This window comes from Plectropomus leopardus, chromosome 9 (genome assembly GCF_026936395.1).
Source record: "Plectropomus leopardus strain MGB_pleo_1.0 chromosome 9, ASM2693639v1, whole genome shotgun sequence".
Taxonomy (NCBI): domain Eukaryota; kingdom Metazoa; phylum Chordata; class Actinopteri; order Perciformes; family Serranidae; genus Plectropomus; species Plectropomus leopardus.
In genome coordinates, this window is record NC_142184.1 from 32878088 (window position 1) to 32901126 (window position 23039).

General features: G+C 40.6%; 1 protein-coding gene across 1 annotated transcript in view; it reads left to right on the plus strand.

Annotated features, from left to right (window-relative positions):
- mtor (mechanistic target of rapamycin kinase) overlaps positions 1-23039 on the plus strand; it is a 121470-nt gene that overhangs the window by 21261 nt on the left and 77170 nt on the right. Inside the window, exons 19-28 of the mRNA XM_042491148.2 lie at positions 2213-2463; positions 2590-2676; positions 6232-6399; positions 12164-12276; positions 13099-13261; positions 13725-13817; positions 14141-14287; positions 15762-15904; positions 16949-17111; positions 19632-19777. Coding sequence (XP_042347082.1) covers positions 2213-2463; positions 2590-2676; positions 6232-6399; positions 12164-12276; positions 13099-13261; positions 13725-13817; positions 14141-14287; positions 15762-15904; positions 16949-17111; positions 19632-19777 — 1474 coding nt within the window. The remainder of the gene's footprint in view (positions 1-2212; positions 2464-2589; positions 2677-6231; positions 6400-12163; positions 12277-13098; positions 13262-13724; positions 13818-14140; positions 14288-15761; positions 15905-16948; positions 17112-19631; positions 19778-23039) is intronic.

Sequence of the window (23039 nt, forward strand, 5' to 3'; positions counted from 1 at the left end):
ATGCCTCAGGATATTTCAACATGCTGACTGGGGCAGCCAGTGGCTGAACTGCCGATTTTCCGACTAGTGGACGACACGCTCTACCACATGAGCCACAGCATAGAGCAAACATGTTTGATCATGTGTTTCTCTTATTTCTTTTGTAATATCAATGCATATCCTGTGCTTACTGTCATAAAATTTGTAACTGTAATAGACTGAACTTTATAAACATGTGAACCCATATCGGCGTGCATTACCTCATAATGCCAAAAAAAGAATGAAAGAAGCCCAAATGAGAAAGTGTATTGTGTTTATGTTGGCAAACAGAGTTACAGTACTTTTCCATAGTTGCTCTTAAGGTTTAAACAAGACTAAACACACCAGGGCATAGTCATCAGCTACCGCTATCCAGCTTCGTCATGTAGTAAAAAATAAAAGAAAAACAACCCTTATTTGATTTGTCGTCCACTGCTATAATACAGGCTGATGCCAGAACTGACAAACAGCCAGCAGCAACAAGCCAGCAACATCAGCTCTTCTTTCCCATCAGCCTAATATTGTTGTCAAACTTTACAGCCAGCCCCAGAAACACTTTCAGCTGTATTCACTGTGAAGGAGGAAGTGTTGATGTGGATGGTGAGGCGGGGTTGTTTGGTAGGCCATAAATCAGCTTTGATATTCTCAAATTTAAACACTGGAGAATTGTTGCCTTACTAATAGTCTCTGAGTGTCATGACGGCATCGCCTTCTGTCCTACATAGTCACAAGGACTGGGCTGATGAAGTTATAGTTGGAATTGGATTTATAGTCGTAAAATATGCTCCAATACTCTTGATGGTATGATGACATTTGGAGAGCCACAAATAGTTTATATGAGCAGTTTTTATTCTTAAGAATCAAGCTGGAAGTGTTTTTTTACTGTCTGACTAAAGAAAACGCTTATTACTTTTGACTCATGCGAGTGCTGACTTCACATAGCGAGTTAAAGACAACATCTTTGATCCAAAATAAGAGTTTTCCCCCACTGCCAACTGTCAAATCTCCCCACCACCAAAGAATTAGAAGAAAGTGACTCCTGGATTCGGACACAGCTTATGCGTATTGTGACATTGTTGCCCCTCTCCTACTGGACAAACATGTACTTATACCCACTAACATCTGGCTTCTATATTTAATGGGAAAGGTTACAATCAACAATTAATCCCTGGAAAAGTGACCCTGCTGTAGTCATGAATATTTATCGGCGCCAGGTCCAATTGACTCCAATCGGCAGCGATGGAAATATGACACCCAGGTGAACATGTAATGAGTGAAACGCTAGAGGGCTTTTAATTTTAATTTTAAGTTTGACACAGGAAATGGCCAACACACCAAATCACAGACTTTTGTTCAGCTCAACTTTAGCTTACAGCACTGGGTCTGTTGTAGTAGTCCAGTCCAAAAATGAATAAATACATGTTAAAATGTAGAACAGTACATGTAGACACAGTCACACAGCAGAAAGGGCCAGCTTTCTCTGGAGCAGTACCCACTGATCAAGCTCTTTGTTTTGGTCCATTCAGAACAACTCTCGTCTCCCCTCTACAGCTCCTATGTCCCTGTGTGACTGGAGGAGGTTGCACAACCTTCAGTCACTATCAGTGCCAAGATGTACAGATAATGACAGTTTGCAAAACGTCCTATCAGTGTTGATGAACACGGAATAATTTTGTCATTGTGGCTGCACCTACTCCAACATTGTATGCGAAATACTTACTTTCATTTCAATCAGTTATTTCCACCTTCTCTCCATAATGGCAGCGGCACCCATTCTGACACTGTAACATTTAATAGTCAAAACGTTGAAATTAATTTAAGTCTTGTGTCATACAGACACGACTGTTCCTTAAACAAATTAATGAGCTGATCCTATTTCCTCTGCTATATCGTCTGTGACTGTCTAGTTAGCTATCTAGCCTGCTAATTCCAACATGCAATCATGCTACACTGGTTACAGAAAGTAAAGAACACAGTAATACAAAACTGGCGGTGTTCACGGCTCTGTCGGCGTGTTAGCCTATTTATTTTGAAAGAACAACAGCTAGTGAGTCCAGAAAAAATAAAGCCAACACTTCTGCCTCATTGCACACCGCACGGCCATTTCTTCCTCAAGAGTGTGATAAGTTGGAAATGTTGTTTGATTCATTTGTTACAAAAATGAATAATCAAATCTTTTTTCTTTGCCATACAGCGGACTACAGCACCAGCGAGATGCTAGTGAACATGGGCAACCTGCCTCTGGATGAGTTTTACCCAGCTGTGGCAATAGTCACTCTGATGCGCATCCTTCGAGATCCCTCACTCTCCAACCACCACACCATGGTGGTCCAGGCCGTCACATTCATTTTTAAGTCTCTGGGCCTCAAATGTGTCCAGTTTCTGCCACAGGTCATGCCCACTTTCCTCAATGTCATCCGGGTCTGTGATGCCAGTATCAGAGAGGTAGGAAGCACTGCAGAATGAGAGGAAAGAGCCCGTCTGGTTTATTTGTTATCTGTTTACATCTGGTTAATTATGTCAAGGCAACTGTCTCACTCATTTTACTTTCTGTGCTCTTTTGTTCTCCAGTTCCTCTTTCAGCAGATGGGAATGGTGGTGTGCTTTGTGAAGATCCACATCCGCCCCTACATGGACGACATCTTTACCCTCATCAGAGTGAGTAACTGTGTCAACAGCCCCCACACCCCAGTCCCTAAACAGTGATCATCCAGCCTCCCTTATTTTCCTGTGAGTCAGACAAACAGCTGCAAACTCTTAATTGCACTCAGTTGTGCTCTCTACTTCCCTCATTAGGAGTAATGTGTTCAGGGCCCCTGGATGAAGTCTGGCTCCCTGTCACACAACAGTACACATAATTTGTGGCGTGGTACTTACTAACAAGACTAAAGAGGCTGTGGGAGAGTGAGAAATTAATGTTTTTTGGGTTATATTCTTTTGTGCTATCCCTTTTAGGCCCTGTCTATAAGTATACTGATAGTTTCGAAAACGGATATTTTCTCCCTCTGTTAAAAAAAATAAAATATGTCCACATGACCTGTGTTTTGCAAAATATCTCCATCCACACTTGAACACAAAAAGAACCCCAAGCACTTACGGGGGTTAGCTGTCTTCCGTCGTCACAAAGGTAGTAAAATGTTCAGGCTAGTGTTACCTTTTTTATCTACTAGATTTCTCATTGCTGTTGATTCCCCTGTGATAGAGGGATGAAGGACCTCACTTATACATGTGAGTGTTGCTCTGGACATGTTGAAGTTTTTCTTCCATTCCTCTTTGACAACTCCCAAAATAGTACCACCATCTGTTGGTTTGACTGGGCCTGACCGTCATCTCTGGTGGTCTTGCAGAAAAAGAAAAGTTTAAGTGTGAAGCAGTGCTGACGCAGGGTTTCCCACACATTCATTGATTTGTGGCAGCCCATTGATTTGCGGCAGCCCAATATGATAAAAAAAAATTCTGCCCCCACAAATAGATTTTTTATTTTTGGACCTGTACCATTCATTTGGAGTGCTGTTGAACTATATATACTCCTTTGTTATGCTTTCTCCTCTCAAAGTGCATAGTGTACAGTGAGCACAGATGGAGCAGTCAAGTGCATTGAAAGTGAAACTTAATTCTTCATTCTGCTGGATCTAAAAGTTAACATTCACTTGCAGCAACTGCACCTCTCATCTCAATCCGGATCAACAGATCTATTGTCCACCCTGCAAGGCACAAACTGCTGCTGAGGAAAAAAGAGAACTCATGGAGAGCTCAACTTGTGTTGCATACACTGACCAACACAAACCTCCCATTTTAGAAAGGGGTCACAGAATGATATAATAGGGGATATAAACTTACAAACAAACGACAACAAAAAAAAGTCTGTTGTCGTTCTGTGCCCAATCTGTGGGAATTACTAAAATATAAACAAATTGGTGGTTGGCCCTTGTTGTTTCTGGCACGTACTTATTACATGAAGCAACAGTGGGCATTGTTAGTTGACTACAGTCTTACCCAAATGCTTTAATTTACTTTTTTACATGGATACAAAGTAACCAGAGTTCAAAAAAATCTACACCTGCGTAAGCGTTTTCAAAAATCTCCATTTTGGTTGCCTAAAACTCAGTTTGCATGTGGACGAGAGGCCAAAACGAAGAGGAAAATATTCATTTTCAAAAAAATATCTGAGGCCTCATTGTTTACAGTCTCTGACAGCCGATCAGCTCACGTTGTCCAATTCAGAGAAAACTGGTGAGGACTCCTGACATTCACCCACCAACTGCTAAAGCCATAGTCCTTGCACTTGCACAAATACACTTGTCTAGCACATAATCATATGGCAAGGCACAAAATATCATATGACCGTCCTTGTATCGGAATCTTTGTAACACTGTTACCGCCACTTTTGCCATGGCGGTAACTCCTCCTGAAGGAAAGTAATTGAGAGAACTGAACCGCTGTGCCTCAAGTCCCTCTGAGTTAATAAATGGCGAGTTGAAACAAAGAATCTATTCATTTTTGCTCCAGCTCAGCTCCTGCATCCAGATGAGGGGGCTGGAATAGCCATTCAGGATGTACACTCACTCGCTCTAAAGTCAGCTGCCACAGGCAGGGAAAGCAGGAAGTCGGGGGCTGCTTGAGACCTCTGGTCACTGACAAAACACCTCGGCCAGATCTCACAGCTGAAGCCCATTGACTGATTGACGCATTGCGTGACTTCAAGTCTTCCACCTTGACTCCAATTGCCATTATCTCTAATGTACACAGTGGTCATGCATAGGTTTTCCAAAAAGGTGTCATGAGCCTAACAGACGTGATGTCAGTCCCAGTTGACAGGAAATTGTCTCCATTCCTCGCCATCTAGTATCGTGACCCTCTCTGCCTCTGGCACGTGAAAGCTTTGTATTTCCAGAGGGAAATCTATCCAAACGTTTCTGTCACACTCAGCTCATTGCTGGAAACACATTTTGACCCAGTTCTTAAGCGCCACACAAACATTATATGAGAGCAGGGAGGTTGAGGTAGTGCTTTGTACTAAGTGTTTGGATGTACCCTCTGAATATTAAAAATTTATATTCAGAAATTGGACTTGCATGTATTGAGGTCACTTTTATTTGGGACAAAAAAACGAATGACTTACTGCAACGGTCACATCTGTTCGTTAACTTGAGTATTGTCAGTTTGTGCATTTTTTAGGTCACAGTGAGGATAATTTTGGTCATGGGATTCTCTAGACCAGGTTGTTTAAAGTAAAGAGACAGTATGAGGTTTAGTAGTAGATTTAAAGAGTTGTAACATATGAAATGTGGACTTTCAGCAGCAGAGATTGACTCATTTTGATAACTTTAAAGATAGATAAATTAAATTGCAGCAATATTAGTCCTCATAAATTCAAATTTAACACTATTTATTTACTGTTGAGGTCTAATTTTTATTAAATTTAATATTCAGACTTTTTATTGCTGCGCTAACCTGTGTGCAAAATGTAGATTACCCTAACTCACTCTAATAAACATATTTCTACATAAAACCTACCTCTGCACAGATACTGCATATATACTGATCAGCCAAAACAATAAAACCACTGGCAGATGAAGTGAATAACATTGACCATTCATTACAATGCAAACCTTTGGTCTTGGCACTTATTTGGATGCAACTTTACACAGTTCACCCAGTCAAACACCATTGCGGACTAAATACATCCCCTCATGGCACCGATGGCAGTGGCCTCCCATGCAGGACAAAACACAGTGCCTCACCAAAAAAACTGTCAGGGAAGGGTAAAGAAATGTGACAGGGCTGTTGAACAGGCCCCCAAATTCCCCAAATCCACATCTGATTGAGCATCCCTAGGATGTGTTGTTACTCCCGTGGATTTGTGAGGTGGGGTACCAGCACGTCCCACAGATGCTCAATCAGATAGGAATCTGGGGAATTTGGAGGCCAGGTCGATGCTTTGAGCTCTTTGTCACGTTCATCAGGCAATTTTTGAGCAGTTTTTATGGTGAGGTACAATGCCTTGTCTTGGTTTGTGAAAGTGTTTAGGTGGGTGTAGCATGTCTGGTGGCATCCACATGAATGCCAAGACCCAAGGTTTCCAAGCAGAACATTGCACTGTGGCAAGATGATCAATGTAATTCACTTCATCACTGGTTTTACGATTATCAGTTTTTGGTTAAATACTCTATGTGATGGTATTACAATTTATGCTTCTGCTTTGTTCTGCAGGAATACTGGACACCAAACAACCCCATGCAGAACACCATCATCCTCCTGATCGAGCAGATCGTTGTGGCACTGGGCGGCGAGTTCAAGCTCTACCTGCCTCAGCTCATCCCGCACATGTTGCGCGTCTTCATGCACGACAACAGCACCGGGCGCAGCGTTACCATCAAGGTCAGTACAACATAGTGCAGTTTAGATGACTGAATCACCAATCCTGCTGTGCAGCAATAGGCCTACACCTTGCTCAAGTGTCTTATTATGGATGTAAAAGTACAATCTGTGATTGAAGTGAACAGTAAAGTGTATCCCAACTGCCAGAAAAGCTGCTGAAGAAAAGCTGCTGTCACTCCTAAATTGATCTACAGGGCTTTCACTGCACAGAGTAATCCTAGACAATAACTTATTCTAAGCTATTAGTATTTTCTAAGGGTATTTTTGCAGTGTAACTTTTTTGTGCTGCTAAGATGCGAAACAAACACAGTGGTTTGATTTTGTTTGGTAAAAATATCAATATTGTGTGTGAATGTAAATATACTTTTAAACACATTACAGGTTGAGCCTCTTACTTTGACTTAGAGATGTTTAACATGTCAGAATTATAGATCAGATAAAAAAACAGGGAAGAAGAAAATACAATTAAAAAACAAATTGAGTGGCTATAGAAATTAATTCAGTAAGGCCTGGAATTGTGGTTGTGGTCATAGAGCTGGAACAGCTTTAAAAACCATGCTTTCACAACCCTCAGCAGAGGTTTAACAAATAAAAGATATTGCTTGGAAACAGGTTAATGCAGCCATGAATGCTTACTCGGCAGAGTGCAGAGCAACAGCTGAAATAAAAAAGAAATCGAGTCATTTGAAAATACTTGCAATAAAAACGGACCAGACCGCCTGCTGTGGCCCCAGTGCATCATCAGAGAGGCCTCAGTGCGTTTTAATGATGCACTCTCTGCATATTACATCATGGTCCAAGTCCTCGAGCAATGCGACATTTTCCATTTTCTGCTGTCACTGTCAATTTTTTAGTGTTGCTTTTTTGGACAATTTAAGTGGTGGTCTTAGTTCAAACATTAGTTCTTGCTTTCCTATTGAAATGGAAGGCAATTATTCAGTCCTGCCTAGATACATTTAATAATGAAAACCCATAGCAGCCTAAGCGACAGAGACTGTGAGCATATTGTCACGCTTGCTTCTTAACTGTTAGCACATGTGGATTAAATCAGCTCTTCCTCTGTTTGGTTGATCATTATTTTAAATATGCAGCTTCCCTCATTGATCACAAAGTGCTGTATGCAGTACAGGATTGATAAATGCCTTAATGACCAGTTGATCTATCACCAAAGTGCCCCATGTGCACATCAGCACATCACATGGCAGCAGACTTTTGAGTCCTAAGGATTAGGTTTTAAAACCATTAATGTAGGACAAGCAATTAACCCAATAAATCACTGTCAGATGAGGGTTAAAAGTTTGAAAGAATGATCTTGATTCTTTGTAGCAAGTAGCGTCTTTGCATTTAACAGTGTGATTCTATCCGTTAAATAATGCGGCCATTCTATCAACGAAAAATCAAAAGTTTCCTGATTGACTTGAGATTTAAAGATTCCCCGTTGAGTTTCTGACCTCCAGCACTCTTGTGAGCAAACCGCTGTGTAGCTGCAGTGGCCAATTGTGTAACTGGCGATCAGACAGGAAAGACGCAGTTCACAGGAAAAAATAATACAGTCTCTTTCTGTCATGAAATATTATTGTGAATACAAGAAATAAAGTATGTATTAAATCCTTGTGTGTATTATACTTCAAAGGATAGCACTCACTTCACTTGTGCATGCATGCAGTCTTTTATTGTGGTTAAGATACCACACTAATGATAATCAAAAGGAATTATGCAAATCTTTCAGGCCAACATAAACAAACTTACCAGAGAATAATTCTCAGTTGTTGAGATCAGGGGAAATTGGCTTTCTCTCCACCCTCCACTCCCCAAAATATGTTCCATTTAAGTGACAGTCCCATGTGCTACACATGCTGTATTTTGTGTGAATGTAGCCTCACGCTATCAGCAGTTTGTGGCAGTAACGCACCAAAAAACATAGTAAAGCACCAGTAAAGAAAAGGACAAAGAACACTGCTAGATTGCAAACATAGATATAAACAATGCAGTCTGATATAAAACATTTAGACCACGTTATATTCAACACACATGTTAGGCCTTAAGGATACAGACAATGTGTCTTGGCGAGTAACACTGAATTTAAACAATTTTTTTGTTTGTATACAAATAAAGACGACAGAATTCCTTTAAAAAACAATGTAGTAAACACATAATCAAACATTTTAGGCCAGCCTATTCATTTAATGCTGAAGGGGAAGCTTTGCAAAAAGTTCATTCTAATTAAATCACTATTACAAGACTCATGTGAAACTACACTGAGGAAAAAAACATGAGAAGAAGGAATGCTGTTTTACTGTGGTGAGTGCAGGACAGTGACAGAGGCTAATGACAGAGTGTAGGGAAGGATAGAGTGTGGATTGGTAGCTTGAAGAGGTGCCAGTTGCGTGACTTTGTAGCAGCCTCATTACTCTAAAATCTCTCCGCAACTAAATAGTGCATGTCTGTTGGTCCTGTGTGTACATGTGTGTATTTTGGGCCTGTCTGTAGGTAACAACAGAATGAAACAATAACAACAGAATGAAACGATTGAATTTCCCCAAGGGGAGTTAATAAATTATTTATTTTTCTTTCAGACACAAATTTGTGGACTGCTGTTGTTGACATGTTCTAGCAATTTATTTTTAAAGCCCAACACGCTATTTCCTGTCCCCTCTGCTTTTTGCCAAACCACTTGAATAAATTTCGCCAGGCAGATTTTGGCCTGACTTGGATTCTCCAAGCAGAACAAATTCTGTGCAAGAGAAAAATGTAAAAGGAAAGAGTGACACATTTGAGTTACTGACACATTTGACACCTGAGTGAATTGCCTTGATTCCTTTCAAAAACATGGGAAGAAGAAAAGAAAAAAAGGTTATTCAGGTTTTCCGACTGCTTAGTTGTTTCATATGTCATCACTACAAGTAAACTATGGGCTTGTACACAGGACTGTTTACCGTACACAAAACTAGAATAACTACCTTGCGGTTAAATGCCTTCGCACACCACATTAAAAAAACGAAATGACCCAAAAAGTAGCAAAAAAACAAAAAAGTGAAAATAATAAACAATGATAGGAATTAGCTGAAAAGGTGCTTATATGATAATTATACTGTAAAATATTAAATATAAAATTATGATTGTGAAAAGGATAGTTTTTTTTTTTTAATTTTTCTTTCTTGCTAAGTATCTAACTGACTTTTTCCCAATGTTTTCAAAATAAAGCAAACCAATTTTCTCTGGCTCAAAAGCTGAACCTAGCATAAGAAAAGTAATGGCGATACAAGTTTCAAAGGGTTAACACAGACATGTAACATACCTGTAACAGAGAGGAATTAAAGTTTAGTGCCCATAATTGATAATGAAGTAAAACAATTATATGCATGTCCCATTAAAGCTCATCCCAGGTAATGTGCTCTGCAGAAGCATCCTGATATGTTAATTGTCGCTTAGCTGCCTTTTAGCAGCCACCTGGCTGTTCACACAGGAGTGCAGTGCTCCACACCAGTCAGCAGCCATTCTCCTTCTCTGCTCCTTTCTAATCACATGGAGAGCTCTGTCCCTGCTTGCTTGTGTGTCTCTGGCTGTGTGTTTGTCTGTGTATGTGAGTGTGTGTGTGTGCATGTCTGTGTGTGTCAGCTTGTCTCCCTCTCTCTGTTTAGACACGACTGACAAGTATTGTGAAAGCACTGGATACATGTTGTATCATTTATCATGTATATCATATCTAATATATCATTCAGAATAGAGTAATTAGTATATTTTCCTGCCAGACTTGCTTGCGGCTTGCGGAAACAATAGATTAGACGCTGAAACTATTTTTGCAGATAGTGAGCCTGCTGGGGAGCTCAGGGACACTGCGCGTCCAGTGTGAACGGTCTGATTGCTCGACATGGGCATGGATAGGAAGCAGGCAGTACTCAATGGAAAACTGCCACGCTTCGCAGTGCTTTCTTTTGACAGCTGTACTGATAAATGGAGAAAAACTGACGTGTGTCATTAATCTGGCAAAGAAAGCGCACTAACTAGATCCTAAGGATCATATGTCAGATTTGAGTTGTTATTCGAGTAGATAACTAAATTTTGTTTGCACTGCCAGGAGGAGTGCGTGTTTTAAACGGACTCCCATCACTCGACACTCCCTTAAAAGGCACAGCAGCTCAGTCCTTAGTTGACTTACTGAGGTGCTGTTTTCGGGTTGCGGTTTCCATTGATATCCATCAAGACCATTCAGGTCTAAGCCATTCACTTGTAATACGGCAGTTCAAAGACAGCATAGACCTGTAGCTAGCACACTCTCTTGTTTCAGCAGCTGCAGCCAGTAGTGGTCTGGGTTTTCCCTCAAGCCCTAAATCATGGTTTGGGCACAGACCACAAAGACAGACTCACAAGAAGCACGGTCATCTAGTGCTCTCTCTTCTGGTGCTGTTTTGTCTCAGAGTGTGTAGTATTAGATAACCCAGCAGCCCACAGTCTGCATAGTCTATAACTCAGTCCTCGGTCTGGAGCCTAATCTCTAGCGTAGGAGTGGGGTCACGATTTGGAGGGAACTGGGAATCGGGTTACCCTCTACTCCAAAGGAGAAGAAAAGAAAAACACACTTCCATCATTTCAAGGAGCTGCTGTGTAGAGCCCCCCCCCCACCCCCCGCTTCCAGTACACACTTGCACACCTCCACCTCGGCTTCCTGCCGTCTCGCCGTGCAATTTAGACGTGGGGGTGGAGGTGCCGGGAAAGAGCAGAAGTGGTCATGGTGTGTGATGGGGGCCGGGAGGGTTTGTACGCTGAAACATACGTCATCCTTTAGGACCACCGTCTATCCAGGAACATTCCTCGCATATGCTTCACACAACATGACATGACTGTTAGTCGAAACTACGAAAGCCTTTTTCAAAAAACTCCTACACAGCTAATGTTAAATTTCTTATTTAAAATGTTAAAGCTTTCTGGATGGAGGAAGCACTCAGAGCCCTGAAACCTTAGTACACCTTGGTACACCTTAATGCTGTTGTTGTGTAGAAAAAATACTTGCAAACAAAATTAACATGTGTTATCGATCTCTGCTGATCTTAGGTTTGGCCAGTGTATTGCAGTGGTTTAAAGATGTGGGTCATAGCAAGAGCTGCAAGAATTTATATATTAACAGATCGTTGCTAATTGATTAATTAGATATTTTTAAAGTAAAAAAGTCAAAATTCTCCGATTCCAGCTTCTCAAATGTGAACATTGGTACTTGGTTTGGGGCAAAGTGGTTCTCATAAATTTATTTTTCTTTAATGCGCCTTTTGTTAGTCTTCACTGTTTTCCTTTTTTTGAGTATTTGTTTGCATTTTTGCCAAAGAACAGCTATAATGTGCTCCGAAAATCTCCAGTGGGAACCAAACCTGGGTCATCAGGGTTACATAATTTACATCTTATATTATAGTATGTGACTGCTGGCCCGCTGGAAAGTCCCACATTTTGTGCTTCTTTTTGCAGTTTTGAACTTGAAATATGCCACATTTGCAGCTCTATTGCACTTTATTATAATTTATGGTCTGTGTGCTGTGAAATGAGATCCAAATAAGATATACACTCATTTGCTCACTCACCCATAGCGATGCAGAATTTTCCTGGAAGGCAAGCATGTGTGCCAGTGCCTCTCTGAAATATAACACCTTCCAGCTTTTCTGTAGGGATTCCTAAAAAACGGCCATTTAGCCATAACAAGCTCATTAAAATGAACTGGTCATGGTAAGTGTTGCAGTATGTGGGACTGAGCAGTGAGTGTGCTCTCCTTTTGTAGATGCTCAACGCCATCCAGCTGTTTGGTGCCAACCTAGACGACTACCTGCACTTGCTGCTGCCTCCCATTGTGAAGCTGTTTGATGCCCCTGATGTGCCCCTGCAGGCTCGCAAGTCAGTAATCCACATGGCTTTCCCTGTGCTTGTATTTTGAATATAAAATCCATTCTCACTGGATCTCACACAATAGTGGATTGTATTGACTTGACATTATTGTATAGAGTTCCCACTGTCATGGAAAACCAGCAAAAGTCATTGAATAACACAATCACTCTTTCCAGGCCTGGAAAAGTCATAGAAAAGGTCATAGCGAAAATCATTCAAAGTTATGTAGAAGTCATGGAATTAAGTTTTTTGTTATGAAATTGTTAATGTAATCTTCCATGGATAACCTTCTAGGTAATGTAGCATATTGTCAAATATATTTTCTGTAGCTGTTGATGTAACGTTGCTTTAATATAAGTTGATGTGTGACAATGTTTTGTTTTTACCATCACGTGTTTCTTCATTTTCTACCCACGTTTTGTCTCTTCCTTCCTGAATGTCAGCTAGCTGAAATCATGTTTGAATTGAATTTTGATTCTGATATATTTAAAAAAAAAACACAGGCAGGGCAATTGAGGCAAGATTATTTAGAAAAAAAATGGTACCTTCAGTCAAAGTTGTAAAATTTTGTCCATGAAAGTGTGTGAGAACCCAGATTATAGTATTTCCTAAACATTTTGATTGTATATCAATTTGCAGCATATGAATGAAAAAAAATTGTAACCAAACCAAACCTTTGATACCAGAAAAAAAGAACGGGTCCACTGGTTAAATTCTTTCCAGCATCACATTTTTATGTTCACTTTTTGAGCAGGCTATGTCTCTCTGTCCTACTAGTAATTGAGTTGCTGAGTGTTTTGTTTTTCTCTGTTTTTCCTCTGTGTGGCTCAGGGTTGCCTTGGAGACACTGGACCGTCTGACAGAGTCTCTGGACTTCACCGACTATGCTTCACGCATCATCCACCCGATTGTCCGGACGCTTGACAGCACGCCTGAGCTGCGCTCTACCTCTATGGACACCCTGTCCTCGCTAGTGTTCCAGTTGGGAAAAAAGGTAGCTCTAGTTGTCCCTGGGGCTCCCTAAAGATGTAGCTATTTTTCAAACGACTAGTGTCAGCCTCCCTGCTGCTGGCTTCACATGAACAGCATTTCGGTAACCCCCTCCACCCCCCACAGTCTTTATTACTTCCTGCCAGACTGCTGATGTCATTGATTTGATGGCGGGGGGTGGTGTTTATGAGAGTGGATGAGGTCACGTTTACCCCTCCCTCTCCTCACGAGCTGTCCCCTCCCTCATCCATCAGACCTAACCTCAGAAATACCAGCCCACGTGCAGCGTTGTCTGGCAACAAACGTGCAGGGGAAGCTTTTGATCTGAGACTCGTTGTGGTTAGAGACAAGTGCCGGATACTTAGTAATTTGGCTTCTGGTGTGTGCAAAGAGGTAGCCAGACTAAACCACATAAAGCACATGCACACCCTTTTATTCACTCTGCTTCCCTTTCCCTTTATTTTCAGTACCAGATCTTCATCCCCATGGTAAACAAGGTGATGCTGAAGCACAGGATCAACCACCAGCGTTATGACATACTCATATGTCGCATTGTGAAGGTGAGTCCAGGTTTTCTCACATTGCATATTTACAACATTTCTCCTGAGGTCATTGTTCTTCACCCAGTCAGGCCCAAACATTATAACCCTTTGTGACACATTGCCAAGCTATCAGTTACATAATCACAAATAAACAAAACCTGTGTTTTGGTACAGTGCACCATAAACAAGTCATTGCCTTGCTGTGTTTATCAACACTTATCCCGCAGGAAGGAAATGCATTTATACATTCATAAAGCATGTTTTGAGGCTTGACTCTTGTCTGTGGGTGGGCTGTGTGTGTGTGGCCTGTATGTGTGTGTGTGTGTTTGTTGCCATTACAGGGCTACACTCTGGCTGAGGAGGAAGAGGACCCTTTAATCTTCCAACATCGCCAGCTTAGGGGTAACCAAGGTGATGCTCTGGTTAGCGGGCCGGTGGAGGCGGGGCCTATGAAGAAGCTCCACGTCAGCACCACTGCACTTCAGAAGGTCAGAGGGAATAGATGACATTTTACTTTTAAAACTTTTTTTTTAGTTGTACTTTTGTAGTTAAACTCAAGTCCGTTTGCGATAGCCGTGGCTGGAGGCATTTTGTTTTCACATTGTCCATCTGTCCATCTATTCGCCCTTCCTTCTGTTCATTCTTGTGAACATGATATCCCAAGAACACCCTCAGGGAATATCTTTAACTATGGCACAAACATCCACTTGGACTCAGCATTGACCTGATTAGATTTTGCTGGTCATAGGTCAAAAGTCACCATGACCTTGCATCTCTTTCATTTCGTGAATGTGATATCTGAAGAATGCCTTGAAGGGGTTTCTTTAAATTGTGCATAAATGTCCTCTTGGTATCAAGAATGAAGTGCTCAGAATTTAGCAGTCAAACATCAAGGTCATGGTGACCTCCTCCACTCAGTTTCTAGTCAACACAATATCTCATGAACACCTTGAGGTGATTTCTTCAAACTTGGCACAAACATTCAGTTGGACTGTTGGACTATCTCAAGAAGGCTTTAAAGGGAAGTTCCTTAAATTTGACGCAAACTAAAAAATTCACAGATTAGAATTTGGTGGTCTAAGGTCAAGTTCAAGGTCACAGTGACCTCACAAAACATTGTTACAGCTAAAACGCAATGATTCATATGTTGATTAGGACAACATGTCACAAAAAAAGCTAAAAGGACAAAATGATGAAATGATGGCATTTTATATTCAAAAGGTTGAAGGTCAACTTCACTGTGATGTCATAATGTTCTGCAAAAACTATTTTCTGGCCATTACTCAATGTCATAACTCAGAAACAGAAGGGGAGACATTTGGTCAGATACTGAATTGGTATCTAATCTTTGGAACCTACTTTTACGCTGTGCTTGTTGTGTAAGGGGAAGATGTGTGTGAGGCATCCATGTTTTCACAGAAATGGATGTGAACTGTAAACATAACGTGGTGTGCGAAGGCATTCAACCGTGAGGCGGTTATTCTAGTTTTGTTTACAGTAAACAGTCCTGTGTGCAAGCCCATAGTTTACTTGTAGTGATGACATACGGAACAACTAAGCGGTGGGAGAACCTGAACAAATAAGCGGAGAAACACAGTGGATGCAGATGCTGCCATTCAGGTCACCAGGGGTCGCTGAAGGGTTTGATGAATATGAAAATGATCTGAATCATTTGCTACGGCCTTCACAGGTGTCAGATCTTTACCCAGTTACATACTCATGGGAGACTGACTTATATAAACTGACGTGTTCTCCGCCACCATCATCAAAGAACCAAATGAGGCAATCTTCTGAAAGAATGCAGTTCCATTTTTTTGGTGACTAGTAGTAAAAGATTTATGAGTTCATCTCAGCCAGATCATCCCACACACATTACCTGTGACACTCAGGTCTGGAGAAACTCTGTTGCTCCCACGTAGTTCCCAGTGACTCCTGTGATGGATTGTTTCTGTCTCTTCACAGGCTTGGGGTGCTGCCAGGAAGGTGTCCAAAGATGATTGGCTGGAGTGGCTGAGGCGTTTGAGTGTGGTCCTGCTCAAGGAGTCGTCCTCTCCAGCCCTGCGATCATGCTGGTCGCTGGCGCAAACTTACATCCCTCTTGCCAGGTACATCACTTCTTTCACCTCTCTAACTCACTTCTTCATCCATGCATTCCTCATTCCGGACAGGTGAAAAACATTATGGCTATAGCTGGTGCAGAGGCATAATGTTTTCTGTTTGTCCATCTTACCCATAATCGTGAATGCGATATTTCAAGAACACTGTGAGAGAATTTCTTCAAGTTTGGCATGAACATCCACTTGTACTCAACAGTGAACTGACTAGAATTTGAGGGTCAAAGGTCAAGGTCACTGACCATGCATCCATCTCATTCTCATGAACGCAGTGTCTCAAGATGGTCTTGAGGGCGTTTCTTTAAATTTTGCGCAAACTTCCACTTGGAGGAGCCAGCCAGTGACACACACACACACACACACACACACACACACACACACACACACACACACACACACACACACAGGGAATCACGTTCAACAACATGTATGAGCTGCTGGAACAGTTCCTGCGATAACCCACAGAGAAGTTTTACTGCACACAGAGGTAGATTGCTTTCATTCTCTGCTCAGGGCGCCATTACTCCACTATATCTTTACATAGCAGATAGCTGTTTCCTGCCAATACACTGACTGTCACATTCAGCTTGAGGTCACAGCAGCTAAAGATATTCACCTAAATGCCATATTAACATGGAGACAAAAAGAATTTGAAGCTCTGTCTTTGTACTTAGCACCTCTAGTGTTGGAAAACTGAGGGGACTGGCCAGCTGCCATTGAGCAAAGCAGTGACACTGTTGTTGTGGATCCATTTTATGCAGAACCTATTTCCAGGCGTGACTGTGCTTTACTTAAACTGTGATGCAGGTTATAACTAAAAATTCTTAAAATGTTCTGTGATCAAAACTATGAAACAACAACAATGCACCTGCTTATACAGTGTTCCTTTGACAACCAAAATAACCCTTTCCATTGATTAGTTTGCTGTTCTCTCCAATTCAGTTTAAGCCTGCATCTCTAAAATATCAATACTTTAATGTTGTGTCACATGTGTATACTTGTGTTAATGTTTAAATGCTATTTGTGTTTGCACAGGGACCTGTTCAACGCTGCCTTCCTGTCTTGTTGGTCTGAGCTGAGTGAGGACCAGCAGGATGAGCTCATCCGCAGCATTGAGTTGGCTCTCACATCCCAGGACATCGCGGAAGTCACACAGACTCTGCTCAACCTGGCAGAGTTCATGGAGCACAGTGACAAGGTTAGCACTGAACTGAAGCAGCCTTATTAAACCACACACTCACTAATATAATTTAGACTGAAGCACACGCCATGTTTTTGCAGGTCTATATCTTAAGTTTAATTTTCCAAATAAAGTCCTTTTGAATTCAGTGTTTGATGTTGGGCGGTGCATTTTAAAGGAGTGATAAATAAAGCTTTTCCTGCCTCATAGAATTTGATCTCTAACCTCCCATCATAAATCTGCAAGGATTAGATGTTATTATTGCAACCAATGACTCAGCTATAACTTGTCCATTTTTGAGCTTTTTATAAAACAGATGGTTCAGCCCCTTTGTGGAACAAAACGTACTTGCCAATAGTCAGTTCAGTTTAAGTTAATTGAGTTTAATTCAGTTCAGTTTAATGTAGTTCAGTTCAGTTCAGTTCAATTTTATTGTATTTGTTGAATCTTCATACTTTGTCGTGCATGAAAGCATTGAGTGCTTTGAATTTATGCCACTGCCTGAAAATTCAAATGGTGAACCAGATGCAAAGCAGAGCGTATGACCGCAGATAACAGAAGCTGCATAGAGGTGAGAAACCACCCAAAGCTTCACTTTGCCTTCATATCTTGTAGCTAGACCAAACCTTCTGCTCCCTGCAATCAGGATAACTGCATTGTGCAGTGGCATGAGCTTCTGTGATGTGTATACAGTCCAAGTGGTTTTCAGTGCAGTTGAAACAGCAGAGTTAAAGGTTTGGTTTGAATGGATTTTGTTTTGTAGGTTTAAAATTAAAATTAAAATTTGCCAAAACTGCAGTACATTACACTTCTCAACAGTTAATTAAAAGTCCCAATAAGAAAACTAATTAGAAAAAATCCATGGCAGCTACAATAAATGTTTTTCCTTTCACTTATTTCTATGCATATTTGCAATTTGCACATTTAAAAACACAAAACTAGATAGAGTGTGCGCCCCATATGGTTGAGACCTCTGCAGCGGCCCGGGTTCGAGTCTGGCCTGTTGCCCTTTGCTGCATGTCATTCCCCCTTCTCTCTCCCATCTTTTATGTCTATCTAGAACTTTCCTGTCAATGAAGGGAAAATGCCCCCAAAAAATAATCTTAAAATATTCTCAAAATATTGCAAAAATCTTTTTACGTTTGGGGGAAGTTTAAAAGTTGCTGTATCGAAAAAAGTGAATACAACTAAGGGCCGAACTACATGGGACACAGATGCAGCGAGACATGTTGCTACAGGTTTTCTTAGCAGAGCCCATCCATTACAATCAACTGAGGCTGCTACACTTAAGCTTCGGTTGCCTGCACGGGGACCATGCTGCCCATGTTTACACAGCTGGTCTATTTTTTTTTCTTTATGCACGGCTTTGCGGCCCTTGAAAAGGTATAAACTACATAGAACTTTACAATCTGTGTAAAAATGAACACCTGATTGCACAGGAGGCAGTGTGAAGCAGCAGTGCGACCTCTTTCGTGTTTCTATATTTCACATTAAAGCAGAATGAATGGTTAAGTTTCACTTTCAATGCACCTGGTGCTCTGCTGCTCCATCTGTACCCAGAGTATGCTCTGCGCTACGAGAGGTGCAACCTTTAACCAAATGGTATATTTCAACATTGATCATAATGAATGGTCTAGCTCCAAAAGGAGAGAATGTGTTTGTAGCAGCTGTTTTAATCCTGGCGGACCACCACAAGTAAACAAATGCGTGCCCTGCTGTAGTTAAAACAGACTAGTTGATGAATATACTACCAGTGTGCATAACCAACTTCATTATCACTTGGCAAAACTCAAAAGGCACACAGTGAAGCTGGCACAACCATACATTGCAAAGACAGTAAAAACCCCTCTCTGGTCTTCCAAGATCACAGAGCTATATAATTAGTTGTTCAATCTCTTCTATTTCCTTGGTCTAGTATGCTCTCTGCACACATTATCTTTTGCCAATTTTCTGAAAATTTGTGCTACATTTGGATGGAAACCGAAATGTTGTGATATACATAAGAACAGTAGGAGATAACACCTAAAACCACAACAATATTTGTTCCACAGGTGTTGCGAGACAATAAAAAGTTAACAGAAACCTTTTCAAGATGGCCCTTTCTCTCTAGTTCAGAGTTTGACCACACATGTTGAGCCAATTAGTGGTGATACTGTTACGTTGAGGGCAGAGACCGTCATGGCTGGGTCATAATATAGCATTTCAGCGGGGTTACCTCCTGCTGTGAGGCGCAGACAAACACATATCAAGTGTCCTATTTCGAGGCAGTGGAAAGTAGGGCGTAAGACATTTGTGTAGGCCAGCAGAACCCCTTTGCATGTTAACTCAATTGCTATATCAAATTATTTCAGATATTCACAGTAATTGCGTTAAATACAGTCTATGAGACTTTAGCAGATTAATAAGATCTATTGATGGTGCGAGTCTTTTAATTACACATAGAGGACAGTAGATGTCACAGACAGCTGTTCATATAACTTTCATTTTATACACATCACTTATATTAGTTTTATTATACAATTGTTTTCCTTTTTCCAGGGTCCTCTCCCCCTCAGAGACGATAATGGAATTGTGCTGCTTGGCGAGAGAGCTGCTAAGTGTCGTGCCTACGCCAAGGCTCTGCACTACAAAGAGCTGGAGTTTCAGAAAGGTCCCTCTCCTCTCATCCTGGAGTCCCTAATCAGGTAGGTGGGCTGGCAGCCTCAAAACAATTTTCTTAAAAAAGCTTAGGATTAATGTATGGGTGGATCATGTATAAAACACCAGAGAGTTTTTAATTTGAAACTATGGCTTTTATTTTGAAATGGAAAGTGGTGACATTTACTCAGTCACAGTTATTTACTTACAGTTTTTCGTGCCAATGTTGCAGACCGGGCAAAAAATTTGTGTGAATACATCATAAAATTAAAACTAAAACTAAAATTATTTAGTTTACAAAATAAGTCTGAATCACCACAGCTTTATCAACATATGTATTAATATATATAAAATCTGACTTTCTTCATCGCAGTATTTTACTTTACTTTACAACAGCCAGCCTACATTTTTTTCTTTACAGTGCCAAATTGGAGTAATTTTAATTGGTGTAATTTATCATCAACTTGTTTGGTTGTGCAGTTTTGGTCTAACTAAGCTTTTAACAGTTTTCTAATTTGTAATATTATAGTCAAGGGAACATGTAGCTTCATACAAAGCTGTATGTAGCTTCTTCAAAGTTGGAACTCACTTGTTACGAGTAATTTCTTGGACCATACCACTGTCAGTGGGAGGTCTCTTCCTTTTTGGTGTAGATTCATCCACAACACAAAAACTAAGTCTGACAGGTGCCCCTGTGATTAACAGTTATTGCAGTAGAAGTTATTACTCAAAGACGAACATAAAGTGATTCTCTCAAAGTCAATTTTTATTCTAATAAATACACAGAAAAAAACATTACACATATCCTCCCGTCCCACAAGCCTTTGATATCTTCTGTCATCTTTTCCATCCCCTTTTCTCATCCTTCTTTATTTCTATGCCTTTGGCATGGCACAGAGAAATCTGTTTTCCAGGCATCTAATTGGATGCTTGCCTCCTTTTCATCTACGAGTGTCTGGACTTGTGTTTCTCAGGGGCCTGTTTTCAATTTCTCAGGAGCCTTGATGATGATGAATGATGGGAGCCGGCACTCTGCTGTTTTCAATATCCCCATCTGGTTCTCACCTCTCCAGGATTTCCCATAAAAGATCTAGAGGCCGGTGTGCAGAAAGCCACTACGTAAACCTGGCTCAACTGAGTCACCGCTGTATTTAAAAGTTAATATCGGATGCACACTTTTTGATGACAAGGAGGCATAGTCACTGCTATTTGAGTCATAGTGTTTGTAGATGAGCGTTCAGTTATAACAGGGATTGTATTTGGAATTGTCTTTTATGGAACTTAAGTCAAAATTTAGGGTAATCTGTCTGATTAGGTGACATGCTCATTACAGTACAAATTTTATGAGTTGCAACTGGTATGAAAAAAGTGTGAGGGATTTTAAGAAAATCAAAATAATTAGTTTGTGCTCTGACTATATTCACAGGCCCCATAGCTTTGGATAGAGCCAGGAAATTGGTCACATTTTCCCCATATTTCCCAACAACAGAGGAACATTGTTAATTGAGCATTTGGCCTTTGGTGTTATTGGTACATTGTGCATGTGGTCTTTAGATTGACTTGAAGCAGCCATTTGTTTCTGTTTTTATGATATTTTGTTGAATTTGACAATCTGCAATGTTGGGCTGAAAGCTGCGTGTTAGATATTGTAAAGGACGATTAAAGTAAAGTGCTCCTTCCTTTACAGAATAACTATGAGTTTGGTGGTTCCATCATCACTGTAGCAACTGGAGCCAGGCATTGCTGCATCTAGACCATGTGTTAATAATAAATGTGTAGCCATAATTTTACCAGGCACTGGAAATGCTTGGAAATGGAATTTTAAATAAAGTTTAGTATGTTCAGATGTATGGAGGGCTGCAATCTGTTAGGCAAAATCTCAACTTATGTTTGTGGCCTTTGGGCATTATTTTATTTTACTTATAGTCAAATGGACTCAATATATGAGTAAAAAAATTGCAGGAACACTTGTACAATGTAATGCAATCCAGTAGCCACATAATTGTTGACCTTAGGATGTTTTACTTTTGTTATGACTACATCAGAAGTGTGGATTACACCTGTCTGAGAAAAGGACAGAACTACATACATTCACCAGCTATTTCCTGTACGAATTTGCACCGCCAGTTGGAACGCTAAAATATTGTACCGTAAGCTGGCCGGCTCTTGATTTAGCACCATCAATTTTGCTTTAACAAAACAGATTCTCACAGTCGCATCTATGCTCAGTAAAGCTTGGACATCACTGTCAGTCCATATGTCCATGTTTTCTTCCATTGTATTTGTGTTTTGTGTTGTCTGTTCAAATGACACATTTTGAAAATGGCGTTTGACAGTGCTGCATTGGCTGTATTCGATCAATCAATGTAGTCAAGGCAACTTTTTTTCTAAATGCATAGATAAAAAGATGATTTAAAATGATATTAAATTCAGTTTATAAAAAGGTTTGCAGTCATTAGAGTGTGGAGTAGGCAGTGTAAAGTTTTTAGCTTTGACTTAAAAGTGGTTGGAGTCTTGGAGGTTATTTCAGATCTGTATGTAGACTTGCATCTTTACCAGTCAACATAAACTTATGTTTCTCATTGGTCCCTAAGTGCTGGGAGAATACCTACGCTGAAATAGGAGCTAAAAGAGCTAAAAAGTTCTCTCAAAATGCCGTTCTGAGAACTAGGATCATTTGTAGTTCTTGCGATGTGGACACAACAAAAATTGGGGTTCTTAGAATTCTGATAAAGTTTCTCTGGTCCGAAAACACCTTATGTCATGGACATTGGATAACCATTGGATAGTACCGTCCTTTTGTAATTTCTGTAATTCTTTGGTTTTAATACCTGCTGAAGAGGCCCAGTAGTCACATTCACCTTTTCACAATATGTCCATGGAATATTTACTACAACTTTTGGCAACCCAATTCTCTAAAGTTAAACTCACCAGAAAAATAACTATAAATTCCACTGGCAGCAGTCTGGTTTCCTAAGTGAAGCTTGCTAGTCAGAATCATGTTGCCCCATCAATAGCAATTGACCTCTTATAGTTGCACTTTCACCATCAACCACTGTTCAAGGTCTGCTTTTATTGTTGTTTGACTACTTTTGAACCTTAGAATAGACAGACCTGGTCATTTGTCACTGTCCAAAGGTCTTTTTTAAAGTGTCCGTCATTCCACTGTGGTCATTTCTTTTAAGGGTTCGAGATTAATGTCCAGCTTTAATTAGATGTTTACCCTGATTCAATGTGTCACCTTGTAAAGACAAGAGAATTTCACTGAGCCCACCACTGAGCCTGTGTAGGCGCGGCTCCCTGTCTGTA